The sequence below is a fragment of the Perna viridis genome, chromosome 3, assembly GCF_037379345.1.
Source record: "Perna viridis isolate PV_CMFRI_1.1 ecotype Kerala chromosome 3, ASM3737934v1, whole genome shotgun sequence".
Taxonomy (NCBI): Eukaryota; Metazoa; Mollusca; class Bivalvia; order Mytilida; family Mytilidae; genus Perna; species Perna viridis.
The window spans coordinates 2,175,327-2,186,138 of record NC_142447.1 but is presented as its reverse complement, the minus strand read 5'-3'; the positions used below and the strand labels follow the sequence as shown (position 1 = coordinate 2,186,138).

Here is a 10,812-nt window from a genome sequence, read left to right as displayed (position 1 = left end):
GAAATCATTATGGAGATTAGGCTTCACATCACAAGAAGCAAAATGCATCTATAAATTGTACAGAAATGTTTTTCCTTTCAGAAACTGTTTAATTTTTTTAAATAAGATGAGAACTTTTTTCACAACACTATGAGGAACAGGGGTAATTTCTGCGTAGGACTATTTTTGCGTACGTTCCAAATGCTCATTGGTTGAATTGGTGGTCTGTAACCTAAATTTACACATCGATATATAATTCTGGAAAAACAGTGTTTAATCCTTAAATATCCGAAATATAGTAGTATATAGGTTTTTTTCTTGTTGACTCTCATTCAGTGAAATTGACATTGCAAATGGCGGCATGGTTGTCAATTGCAATATCAAAAGTATTTACGGGCTACTGATAACTATGTTTTTAAAAGAATTTTTTCTTTTTAATATACCTTGTCGAAAATGAAAGGAATAAAGCAGATAATACTGATTTCTCCCATTCATAGGCTTCATTCACACAGCACGAGCGAGTGATTAAAAATTTGTAATTTCCCGCTAGGTGCCGGGAAATTAAAATGTCGCTTGAAGACTCCCACGCTTTCCATATTTACCATGTTTACAGTTGTTATTTATATTGTTGATCAATTAAATACTTGTTATTCTTATTTTAAAAGATTAGTTGGTAGTATATCAACAAATCATAATGATAGCGATATCGAAGACGCAATGACTTGATGACTGGAGGGGGTCATTGATGAAGTAGTTGATGTTGGGAGAACGTAGGGGTTGTTTAATTTATCTTTTAATGTTTTATTCAAGGGAGAAACATATTCTTCTTTATTTCTCTCGGGTATTAAAGGATTTCTCCACTCTCCGGAGTTAAATTTTAGATTTAACTATCTCGAGTGGAGAAATCCTGTAATCCCCTCGACACTGAAGGAGAATCTATATTTAAGTCTCTAAACTGCTCTATCTTTTGTCGAAGCGATGGTAGATACATGTTACATGGAATTTCACTGTTGTAAGAGAGTAATCAAGGGAACCAAGGTTATAGCGGTAATCAAAAGAATGTAATCCAGGGAAAAAGACCAGTCATGGAAAACAGAGAAACACAACAAAGATTATAAAGTAACTAAAATCATACATACAAAGTAACAAAAGAAAATGAGCAACTTGGACTCCACTAAAATCTGGAAGCATGGACTAGATGCACCGGTATGGTAAAATATTATATTTGTAAAATATGTCATCGCTGAGGTCAATTTCCCGATTGCGGATTATTGGACTTTAAACACTGAAACGAAAGGATTTGGTTGTATGATGTTCTCCAAACAGTGTAGCGGTTTGTAATTGTAGAATACAGAGAACAATCGACACTAATCACAAGAATCCTTAAACTGATACCTGGTTCTTTTGTGGATCTGTACTTGATTTATGTTATTATAGAAACAGTTCAGTTCTAATGAAGTAAATAACACCTACATTTGCAAAATATATAGTAATCTGGCATACGTTAATATTTTTATACCCACAAAACATTGAAACGTCATTTATTTTAACGAGTTTGTAGTATAAGTATATTACGATCGTTTCAAAAAACATCTTTAATCAAAGTCTGCATGAAATAACGATGCTGTTGGTTTGGAGCCTTATTATGGTTGTATTTTTACATCACAATGCTGGAGTGACCATTAATTTTGATTCAAGTGATCTGTGTCAATGTTCAAAGTTTCATTTCGAGGAAAAAGTTCTAGAAAAACTTGTGAAGTTGGAGCACAGAGTGGAGATGTATACGGACAAACTGAAACAACGGGAAATCGAATTCAGTTCAGGCATTAATAAAATGGACAATTTTCTTGGTTCAGCATCTGTAACACTCACTGAAAAGCAGCAAGAACTTAATGATACTGTTTGGTTGTTGGTAAAGGATTTTCTCAGCTCAGCATCTACAACACTTAGATCGGAAGTAATTAATTTCAATGAAATTGTCCAGACGAAGGTTGACGAAATTGGCGATAAAACTGCTGCCTATCATGTCTTAATGGAAATGTTAAACAAAACAATATCTGGACTGGATGAAGGTGAACGAAAGCGGAATGACCGTACAAGTAAGAAGGCTGTGAGAGCTACCATTTTGGATGTTGTGAAGAACCATAATACCAATCAGACAGGTACAGATCATGCAATGCAATAGGACATATAATAATTATTTGATAAACGTCGTCTTCTTCAAAAAGAAAAGAAAAATTCATCAAGGTTAGCATTTTGTAAACAACAAAAAAGCTAGCTCAGACTTCACATAAATTGTAAAAAAAAAATCCTCGTTTGCAATTTGCTAACAAGTCAAGAAAATTACTCGGTATTAAAAGTGATGCTAAGACTGCTAAAATGATCATATCCTCCCCTCAGGGGACTGTGATTGGAATAATGAAAATTTGAATTTGAATTTGGTATATATCTATAAAATCTTGGATGAGATTGATTTTCACAGAAATTTATCAAGGGAGACTTGGTAAAAAATAGTGGTTTAATATTGTCGCCTGGATAGCACCTCCATTTTTTTGGCTGATTTCCTTAAAACTTTGGTAAATAGTGATAAAATCTTGGATTTGATTGATTATCACAGAAATTGGTTGAGGGATCGTGTAAAGAGAGTACAGTTTTTTTTCGGAGTACAAATGTCTGCTCACGGGGTATTGAGAGTGTGTTCACTAAGTTTCTTTAACATTCCTCATCATTTGTAAAATGAAACGTTGAACTGCAATAGGCCTTTTCATATTAATTTTCTGAGCGGGCGCAGTTGATATTTCTGTGAGGTAAATGCTACACCTTCCCGTAAAAACTCAAACATTTTTTCATCATTTTTACTAGAAAATGTGGCACCTACCTCGCTGAAGTACCAAAACGAGTCTGCTAAAAAGTAACTAAAAATCATAAAAAAAACATTTAAAAGTATACAAGGACATATTTTTTTTTCTGGGTTAGGAGACATCACTACAGACGTTTTATGGTCGTCATCATGAACTCGTGGATCGTTACGGTGTATCCATCAGCACCATGAAAACTGTTTTATTCAACGGGTCATAGTTTTCCTTTCCTCGTTTGTCTACCCTGGACTTGACTTTTTATGAGCAACTCGGCGGGTGTTTCTAGAAAAGCAGATGACGCTTACCCTACCGGTGCACCTGGTCCATGCTCCCAGTTTTTAGTGGAGTCCGAGTTTCTCATTTACTTTTGTCACTTTGTATGTATGATTTTAGTTACTTAATGTTCTTTGTTGTGTAGGTTTTTCGTTTCTGGTCCTTGTCCTAGATTACATTCATTTGATTACCGCTATAACCTTGGTTCCCTGGATTACTCTCATTTAATCTTGAGGAGGACTACTAACAAATATGCTGTTTTATCGTTACATTGTACCAAAGGATGTGGGAAGTAGGATTAATGAATTTTTACGATGTTATCGCTAACCATTACGACAATGGAAGAAGAACTAAATATAATTTTATGAAAAGTTTATGAGACGACAGACTCCCAGGATACACATTCAATCCAATCTGGAAACATATTTGACACTAGATTTTTTGCTACTGTATTTCAATTTTTTTTCGTTGCAATTAACCAAAATTAAAATTTAATCAAAGACAAAAAACTAGGAAGCATGCGTACACCAATAAACAACAATATGTGACTATTATTAGATGGAATTTGTACCAGATATCAGACATACATCGAACTCACATTTTATTTCTGTGTATATTTCAGTTGCCTTTACTACCTGTGCAAACCAGAAAAAAATGAAGACAGGTGAACCAATATTGTTCGCCTCAACTATTGCGGTATATGGAGTTCGGAATCTTAATTTGGCTGATAAAGGTTATTTTAAATGTGAACGTCATGGATTGTACTTCGTTAGCGTTTCAGTATTAGCAAAGGCTCCTGACCCCTTGTTCTATATTTACAAAAATTCTAGAAAACTGGTGATTGTCTATCCAACAAATGTTGGTTCCAAACATTGGTACAGTGGTAGTGCATCGGTTGTGATTCAGCTTGATATTAATGATCAGATATCAGTAAAAGCTGGTAGAAATGTTGAGATCTATGGTGATGAAGGTTTGCGGGGTACTTATTTTTCACTGATTAAGATCGCTTAAATAAGATGACCAATAATAAAATTAACCCGAATAATTCATTCCCTGTCCGTTTCCGTTTCGCTTCTCTTAGTATAATGTAAAATTCCGGTTAGTAATTTCTTCTTTTATAAACCTTGTGCGTAAAATACCGCAAGTAAAAATACAAGTGGCTTGTCATCCTGGCCTTACTGGAATATTCCTTTCTTCACATTTTATAACAAAACGCAAACTCTTTATATTTGGCAATTTTGCTTTATTGTTTCGCCCATCAGACAATTAGTTCTACAAAATTGGAAAACATTTCTATTCAAAGCAACATCATATATATCTTATCAAAATAACGATGAAAATGAAAATCAATAATGGACAGCAAACGTTGAAATTATAAGAGGATGGTAACAATGAAGCATAGCAACGATATTGTTACAGAGTACTGCAGTGCTGCAACAGAATCAGTGTCACAAATATCATCAAAGTCGCACTCGACTAAGTCGTTATAGTACTTTTTGACATCAGAATAAGAGCACACCTTTTGACCGCATGCAGGTATCGCGATAGGTTCTTCGTTGACGTAAAATTTCACAAGAAACTCAACCATTTCTTCACATTTGTACAATCCAACCGCAATATTTGCTGAGAATGGAGCTATTTTGCTTGTGCTGAAAAGACGGTCGGCGTTTTTGGCATAGTTTTCTGCCGTGTAGGACTTCGAGTCTTTAAAGAGACCAAAGGCTGTATAGATAGGAACAATTGTCTCGCTGTGTCCAAAGAAAATATCAATGGAGGCAGGTCTGAAATAAAACGAAACAGAATAATTTTATTCTAGTGAAAAAGAATACAATACAAAGTAGAGTAATGTTTTCATTTTTTTTGTTTGCTTGCATAATTGCACCAAATACATGTATTAAAAAAATAAAAGGGTATCCCTTTAAAAAATGAGGTTTAGATTTGTGCATGCCATAGGCTTTTTAACAGTTTTTTTTCTTAGAATGTGTATACTAAAACAAAAGAGTTGTCGCATACCTGAGCATCTGATAGTCCATCTCCGTCGTTGTTCACTTTATTTGAGGTGCATACATGTATCATTATGGAAATGTGTGATCAGTAGAGTAATCAAGGGAACCCAGACCTGAGCAGAAATCAAAATAATATAATCCAGAGATACAGGCTAGACAGAGAACAGACACACACAACAAAGTACATGAAATAACCAGAATAACATGTACAAAGAGACAAAAGTAAATGATAAACTGGGACACCACTAAGAACTGAGAGTATGGGCCAGATACACAGGTAGGGAAAGCGTCCTTTGCTTTTCTAGAAACAAATCGGTTCTCATTGAAAATTAAGGCGCGGATTCAAAGGGGGGCGTACGCCGCATGAAATATTGGATTTTATTTTCGTCTGTGGGAAATTAGGATTTTTTCCCAAGTAATACCATAAAAAATCTCGCTTGGGTCCAAGTAAATCTGTTTACTCCCCTCTCAGGGATAGATCCAGACATTTGTAAAAGGGAATTCACTACAAAATATATAAAAGAGGATTCCAGGCTATCATTCGCTCACCTCATGCCAAACTTTTGCACAAAATAATTTTTTACCAAAAGTGGGGATTCGATTCCAACCCTCGACCCCACGGGCACCTGTCTCAGAAGAAAATTGATCCTTATACCTTAAATAATTTAAATTGACCCCAATACCTTACAATAACTTATTATAGAAAGGTATATGGGTCGACTTTTTTCTGAGACAAGTTCTATGTGATCGACTCTCGAATCAACCTCTTACCCATGCACCTGGGTTGACTCTTGTAATTTATACAATTTTGCAAAATCCACCTCATTCGTTGTACAATTAAAATAACAATATAGCCTACCTGGTAGTACCATCATCAATGACGTCATCAAATCTTTCAAATAAATACGAAGTATATGGGCAAGTCTGTTGGCTTGTTATTGGATATCCGTACCCACCTTCAACATAGTCCTGTAAAAAATACCAAAGGCGAGTTTACTCAGATGAATTGACAACCATTCCATTTTTTTTTTTCACTTTTAGTGCAAAGGCCCGAGAAGTCCTTTAAAAAATCTATGTACCTATCATTTCCCAACCAATCAATCAATCAATCAATTAATCAATCAATCAACATTTTAATTCCCCCTTTAGTATGTAATTCAATTTTGCAACACAATCTTTCTGATTGATTCGTTCTTTGTATTATTTTGTATTACCTGGCTTTGTACTATGACGTCATTAACGTCGACTGGTCCTAATACTGCGATTCAAATAATCCCAGACAAAATAAGTTAAACGTTTTGAATACAAATCAATTATCAACATTTGGACTTACACCCGTTAAGAAAAATGCAAGAAATGTTTCTAGTTTTTTAACAGGTTATACTCAATAACGTTTACACTTTAAAAAAAAAACGCTTCGCGGTTTATTAGTGTAAACTGCCACAAACCAAATTTTATCGTACATGTATATATAACTAAAATGAATATGGTGAATATGTCAAAGTGACCAGAACCCAACGGGATGAAAAGTGTCAACTCAAAGTTAAAAATTAAAAACATTTCTTGATATCTAAGTATATATATATTGTCCAATTGGTCACAAGTAGAATGTTACATTGGGATATATAGTCTATAGATACATGTAGGAAATGTGATAATCCGTTGAAACCTAGAAGATCGCAAAGTTTATATTAAGGAGATATACCTAGGGACACAACTCTTACAAATCATTGGAATGTTCGTATTCAGCATTTCACATCAATCTCTTGTCCGCATTAACGTAACTTGGACTGATTTCATTCTGTTTCAAATGAAAGCTTGATAGGCGTTGGTGAAATTGAATATGATACGAACATATCTCTGATTTCAAGAGTTATGTCCCTTACTCTGGTCTACCTCCTTGAAGAACATCGTCTGAACATAACAGACTGTTAGCATTTGTCTTCTGATTTCTTATGTTCGTTAGTTTGTTTGCTAGAGGTTATTGTATCCATTGTGAGGCATGCTAAAGAGGGGAAAACTACAAAAACCTAGTTCGGATTGTACAGTTGAGAATACTATGCAATCTATAACCTTGTGATACTGCAATCTGATTTTTAGTTTTCCTGTCTTCGTTTGACGTAATGTTAACAAAACCTTGGAACCTACCAGAATTAGTTCTGAATACAAGTTCACCCAAGAATCGTGCAAATTAAGTAACTTGCTAAAAGTCCATTTTTGTTCAACTCTCTAAATAACATAAAAACTTACAGAGAGTCATATTTATGATAAAAACAGCAATTAAAATTGCATCTAAGTTTGAGAAAGAAATTAAATTAAATAAGTCAGTTAAGTTCTAATGGAAAATATTATCCGCCACTTTTTTTCAATTCAGGTCACTACATTTATATAACCCGTCAAGTTTTTCTCCCTTCATTACTTTATGTGTATTAAAAGCCTTTATAGGACATACTGCATATATTTACACAATTAAGATTTTTTAATGTTGTCATCCTCTGCATGATACTTAGATATGTTGTTATTAGAAAGTTAAGTTGGTATGATTTATGGGAATACCTCCAAATCATTTAGGTATGCAATTATCCGTAAGTCATCCATTTCGAAAAACTTGCACCATTCAGATGCTCCTTCCAGTCCAAGCTCAAATGCACATAGCTGATGCATGACTTTAACTTTATCTGAAAACGAAAATTTGGTAAATTTGATTTTAAAGTTATTTGTAAGAGACAAAACCCTTCTTATACTTCTAAACGGTTGTCTTCAGGCTACAAACCACTAATGTCACTTCCCATAGGCTCAAATTCTAACTTCACCGAGTTTAATTTGTTAAGGAGTACCTACCTTAAGTTTAACCCGAAAATGACTATATATCAACTAAATGCCGCATGTTCAAACTAGTAGCTCTGAAAATAGCATGGAAGGTTTAGTACCGTGCAGAGCTACACTGGCTCCTAGACGTCAGTGAGGTAAAATAGAACGGGAATTCTCCTACATTTCACAAAAGGGGGGTCTTCATGAAGAACTAAAACAATTTTTAAAATCAGTCAGTTACAATGACCATTTTATGTCCAAATAAGAAAAATATGAATCTCTACTAAAACAGGTTCGCATGTGCAGATTTGATAGGCGCTTTTTCCACAGAGACATAACACACGTGCATTAAGATTTGTGTAAGACTAGACTATGATTGTATAGGTTCTAAAAGCTCATGGTTGAATTAATGATGTGTAACCTAAATATCAAGTTATTCAGAAAGATATAGTTCGTTGCTGCCAATTTTTTTTTTTTTTTTTTTTTTTATTTTGTTGGTGTAGAATTGCTTCACAAATATGCAGTATTCCCAGAGCCAGCGGACGGGGATCCTCTTTCAACGATCTAGGTACTTAGAGTAGAAGGAAAGGAGAATATGGCAAACCTTGAAAGTGAAAAATTATTTAAAAAGGGGGTGTGGTAATTTTGAAATCTTCTTTTTATATTTATTTTTCATCAGGTAACAGATATCATAGTCTGCACATCGAAAACATGCCAAGAAGTTGCAACATGTTGACGGAATCGACGCTGCTATAGTTATTTGATCTATAAATGATTGAACTCTCCCTGGCTGCAAACACACTGCATAGAATAGTTACCAAACACATATACGATTTAAATATATGCCTTCTTCCTGACAGACACAAGCAAATTTTCTATTCATTTTACATTATACTAATGCTGCATATATTTCATACAAAACATGGTAGCCTTGAACTTGTATTTACCTTAACATGTAATGTCTTACCAAAGTCAATAGAATTGTTCGACCCTCCCAATTTATTTCGTACTTTCTGCACTACAGTGTTGATCTCGCGACCATCTTCAAAATCGTCGCGTTCCTTGAAGGCGTCGTCTTCGTCCTCTACCTCGTCGATGTACTTCGAACAGAAATCATAAAATCGGATTTTCTTATTATCGACAGTTGCCGACGGTGCTTCCCCAGGGGTGGGAAAAGTGTTGTTCAGTCCTTTGTAAAAGTTGTCGTAGCTTGATTGTGTTCTTGCCTTTCTCGATACAAAATATTGTACTTTGTTGATACGGTTTTCTAATGTAGATTTTAATCTTTTCCCAAACCTCTGGCCAAGCTCCACCATTTCATTTTCTCCCAACGTACTTAGCAAGCCTTCCTGGTTCTCTCGAAATGGGTTATTGTACTGTTTCAAAAACGAATGCTTGGTAACGATGTCATTTTGTTCTTTCAGAGCTGACAACAATCCTGATATCCTTTTAATCCATTTTAACGTCGGATATCTCGACCCATGTCTAAACAGAATATTAATACCCTTCAAACTACATGTCTTGGAATTGTGATTAAATGTACTAAAAGCATTTTCTTGTATCACATCAGATTTGCTCCGTACCCAGAAATACGGAGTCTTTGTGTTGAAAATGTCCTTTTTGAACGATTGGTTACATTCACAAATCCCAGAAACAAGAACACAAGAAAGAAACAGCCTCAACCAATCCATGGTAATCCTGGAGGTAAAGTTCTCTGTTTTTCTCAAAAAAAAGTAAACACAAAATTCGCACTAGTAGCAAGTCGGTGACAGGTTTCCCGAGCACAGATTCAGACCATGTGATACAACTAGGCCTTCGTCATTTTTACCTACCCACTCTTACATTTGTTGCAATAAAATATTCAAATTTATGTTTCATGTATTTTAACACAAATTGCACCAGACACTTTTATATTGTTTGGTTGTTATTTGACCTCGACCTCGAACAAACATCTTGTTTTGGCCCGGGGCATTGTAACGTCTAGTCATCATTATTTTAAACCAGTCGGAAACTGACATTTAAAAAATGTTTTCTATTATTTTTTTAATATTATTATCATTATCATTATTATTTGTTGAAGCTAATTCTTAAGTTAGATTTGTAGGAAAACTGTCTTAAATTGCACAGTGAGCAAATCGGAAACATGCATGTAAACCCAGTTAATAAGTTAAAAATTTAAACTGTAAATTTCAATTTATTTCAAATCCCACAACCATGTAAACCAAAGTTGAATTTATGTAGAAAATAACTGTAATTTTAGACAAGTTTCATTGTTCATGATCAAAGATTCACCGAAATTGTATTTGTTCTACGAGTTAAAAAAAACTTGAAGGCTTTTTCTTCAAACATTCCATTCGGCACTGAAGCAAAGAAATGTTTTATGACGATAATTTATTAGGTCGACCCCTAACAGCATGTATAAAGGCGGTGTCTGCCTGACTTGCACCCTCCAAAAATGGGCAACTCGTGTATTTGAAACAGTTAAAATTAAAGACATGGAGAGCAAATCGGTTTTAAAGAACTACCATTTGATTTTTTTAAGGGAGGGGCTAAGATAAAATTTGCAATAAAAAGGCAAGATTGAAATGTTTAAGAACTATAAAGCCAGAACAGGCCACAAGAAAGAAAATAAAAAGACAGAATCTACTATAGCCCTACGGGAATTTTACAATATTTCATTTAAGGGGTATTCATGCAAAACCTTGAGGCAGGACCTTAATTTTCTCAAATTACTAGGGCAGGATAGAAAATTTGATCCTAGATCCCACCCTTCCATCCATAATCATCAAATGGTTACTCCCTTAGTAATTTGTTTACAGAATATGCATTAACATACCGTACCTTCATTTTGTACGTCAATTAATCAGTCTCAAAAAAAGTTTCGA

At 34.6% G+C, this 10,812-nt stretch overlaps 2 protein-coding genes across 2 annotated transcripts; one reads left to right on the top strand and one right to left on the bottom strand.

The window, feature by feature from the left end:
* The first annotated feature begins 1,538 nt into the window (after positions 1-1,538).
* On the top strand, positions 1,539-4,960 carry LOC148620628 (uncharacterized). The gene is made up of 2 exons (XM_088574294.1): positions 1,539-2,141; positions 3,733-4,960. The coding sequence occupies exons 1-2, from the start codon at positions 1,601-1,603 to the stop codon at positions 4,119-4,121; spliced, it is 930 nt and encodes a 309-aa protein (XP_088430420.1). The 5' UTR covers positions 1,539-1,600; the 3' UTR covers positions 4,122-4,960.
* LOC148620627 (multiple inositol polyphosphate phosphatase 1-like) lies at positions 4,331-9,922 on the bottom strand. The gene is made up of 4 exons (XM_088574293.1): positions 8,895-9,922; positions 7,673-7,794; positions 5,976-6,085; positions 4,331-4,891 (listed from the first exon to the last, which is right to left on the bottom strand). The coding sequence occupies exons 1-4, from the start codon at positions 9,616-9,618 to the stop codon at positions 4,483-4,485; spliced, it is 1,365 nt and encodes a 454-aa protein (XP_088430419.1). The 5' UTR covers positions 9,619-9,922; the 3' UTR covers positions 4,331-4,482.
* Positions 9,923-10,812: the final 890 nt, after the last annotated feature.